Consider the following 2,758-nt stretch of genomic DNA (forward strand, 5'->3'; position numbering starts at 1 on the left):
ACCCAGGGACAGGGAGCTCCAAGTTTTCAAAATCAGCAGAGGCAGCAATATCAGCCTATACAGTCTAATCAGTCTAGCATGGAAGATCTGATAAAGGTCTTTATTATTAAGATAGATGAGACTTGAAACCCATGGCTCAGCTATACGAGAACATGACACAACTATCCGAGAACAGGGAATGACCATTCGAAACTTGAAAAGACATGTGGGAAAACTTGATAATCTATTGTCTGAGAGGGTTCTAGGAACTCTCCTACTGATAGTGAAAGAAATCCAAAAGAGAGAATAAATGCAGCGTCTTTGAGGAGTGGGCATGTAATGAAAGACCCTATGGCAAAACAAAGGGATGAGTTAATTGAAGGACAGGTAGAAACTATGGAGGAGCAGAAAAATAACAACAATCAAGAAGGTGAGGTGATGGTAGATGATGGTCTAAAGAAGAAGGGGAAGACTAGAGCTCAGAAGAAAAAGAAAGAGGGGAATGCAATGAATGAGGAGATTGAAGAGAGTAAATATATGCTTGTGTTACCTTTCCCTCAAAAGCAAAGAAAGGAGAAGTTGGACAAACAATTTGGGCGTTTCCTAGATGTGCTCAATCAGGTGCATGTTAATCTACCATTCACAGTGGTGCTCTCTCAGATGCCAGCTTATGCTAAATTCTTGAAGGAGATATTGTCCAACAAGCGAAAGTGGAAGAGACATCGGTTGTCAAGCTAACATAGCACTGTAGTGCCATTCTGCAAAATAAGCTCCCTCAAAAGTGTGGAGATCCAAAGAGTTTTACTATACCTTGCTCTTTAGGAAGTGCTAAGTTTGAAAATCTTTGTGTGATTCGGATGCTTATATTAATCTTATGCCTTTGTCTTTTTTCAGGAAATTGGAGGGAGAGATTGGAGAAATCAGATCGATACCTATGTCTTTGCAGCAGGTGGATCAGACCACAATCATATATGAAGGAATAGTGGAAGATGTGCTAGTTCGGATGAATAAATTTGTATTCCCTATGGACTTCATTGTGGTGAACATGGAAGAGAATAGGAAGGTCCCCCTGATTTTAGGGAGACCCTTCTTGGCTACTGGAAGAGCTATTCTTGATATTCAGGAAAGGTAGCTCATGCTCAGAGTGGGGGAAGAAAGGGTGGATTTCAAGATGGAAGGAGCAATGGCCCCTAAAAGAACGAGATGGAGAGAGTAAGCATGATAAGTGTGGGGTGTACCCAAAGAAGACAGAAAAGATGCTCCCAGCATGGATGTGTGCACTGGGTCGGGCGTGCAAAGGAGATCCCGACTTCAGTTCAGACCCCGACTAGATGAATCAATGGAGTTTTCCTTACCTCTTGCTTTTTATTTGTGTGTCACGGGGACATGCCACAATTTAAAGTATGGGGTGGGGATGTAAATATGTACATGTGTGTTTGTTTTCTTGTGTTTTGGTTTGAAAAATATATTGACTTTTTCCGACGATGGATTTCTTCTTGAGGGATCCAAGTCGAAGAAAAAAAAATATTTTGTTTTTCATAGGTAGTGTAATAATTTCTCCTTGGTTTTTCTTTGTGTTGCGATTCATTTCCAAAGGTTTTGCTTGAACCAGGTGTAGTTAGTATTTCTTTTGTTAGAAAATTTGAAGTATTGTGCAATAGTACTAAATGGAGATGACTTTTCTTGACTTTGTTGTGCTTGAGAGTAGTGAGTGCCTTAGTTGCGACGCCTGGGCTCAGTTCTTGACTCATGTATAAGTGTCTTAGAATGTTTGATTTTGATGTTTCTTAACTGCTTTGACTATAGAGTCGGGATAGATCCGGTCCTAAGTGAGTTTTGTGCTAACATGTGTGTGAGATTTTTGTTGATATTCTGTGTATGTCAGATGATATCTAGAACTTGCCGCGTGTATTTGCAAAGCGAAATAGCAGTCTCGTTCAGTCTAGGAAGTGATATAGGCATTTTTTTAGCTAGATATATGTTTATCACCCACCTAATTGTATGTGTCTTAATTAGTCCTGTTGAGACTGTAACCCTACTTCTTTGGCAATCACACTACAAGTTTGACCCTTTATCTGATATGACCATCTATTTGAACCTTTTACCTGTCGTGAGCAATTGAAACTACTATGAGCTTGTTACGAGCTGAGTTGAGGAATGATAGGCTTTTGAGTGGAGCTAAGAATAATGGAGAAATGTGCACTAGTTGAAAATTTGTGAGAGCCACATGTATGGGATTGAAAAAAATAAAAAGAAAAATTATTCAGAATTTTGAAAAAAAAAGAGTTTATGTATGTAGAAGAAAGAAAAAAAGTTGATTTCTTGCTAGTGGTAGTTCACATCTTGTCTGTGCTTAATGAAATTGGGAGCTCGAGGTTATTATGTATTGAATGTTGGGTTTGGTTCCACACAAGTGTGGGATTTTAAAATATGAAACTGTATGTATTAAAGTGCTCAGGGAGGTGTAGTCACTATATCCAAATATATCATACTTGTCCCGCAGCGTATATTACAACCAATTAAATTCATACTTGATCTTTGACTGAATGAGCTCAAATTAGTAGAGTACTACACTACGGGCAAGCCTTTGGTACGTTTTCTATGGCGCATGAATATTATTTCTAAGAGTAAGTTAATTCTTTCTATCTTAAGTTCCTATTTGTTCTTGAATTTTATGGTGTATGGAACAACTCTATATCTTTGGTGTGAGGGCACATGATTTGCGAAGGAAAAGGTAATGTCTTTGGCCTCTGTGTTAGAGTAAGTGAGCAGGTTTTTG

The 2,758-nt window shown here is 38.7% G+C and overlaps 1 protein-coding gene across 1 annotated transcript; it reads left to right on the forward strand.

Moving 5' to 3' along the window:
- Positions 1 to 330: 330 nt before the first annotated feature.
- LOC109243797 lies at positions 331 to 1,111 on the forward strand. The gene is made up of 2 exons (XM_019410788.1): positions 331 to 704; positions 874 to 1,111. Exons 1-2 carry the CDS (start codon positions 331 to 333, stop codon positions 1,109 to 1,111), a joined length of 612 nt encoding a protein of 203 aa, XP_019266333.1.
- Positions 1,112 to 2,758: the final 1,647 nt, after the last annotated feature.

The sequence above is a fragment of the Nicotiana attenuata genome, unplaced genomic scaffold (genome assembly GCF_001879085.1).
Source record: "Nicotiana attenuata strain UT unplaced genomic scaffold, NIATTr2, whole genome shotgun sequence".
Lineage (NCBI taxonomy): Eukaryota > Viridiplantae > Streptophyta > Magnoliopsida > Solanales > Solanaceae > Nicotiana > Nicotiana attenuata.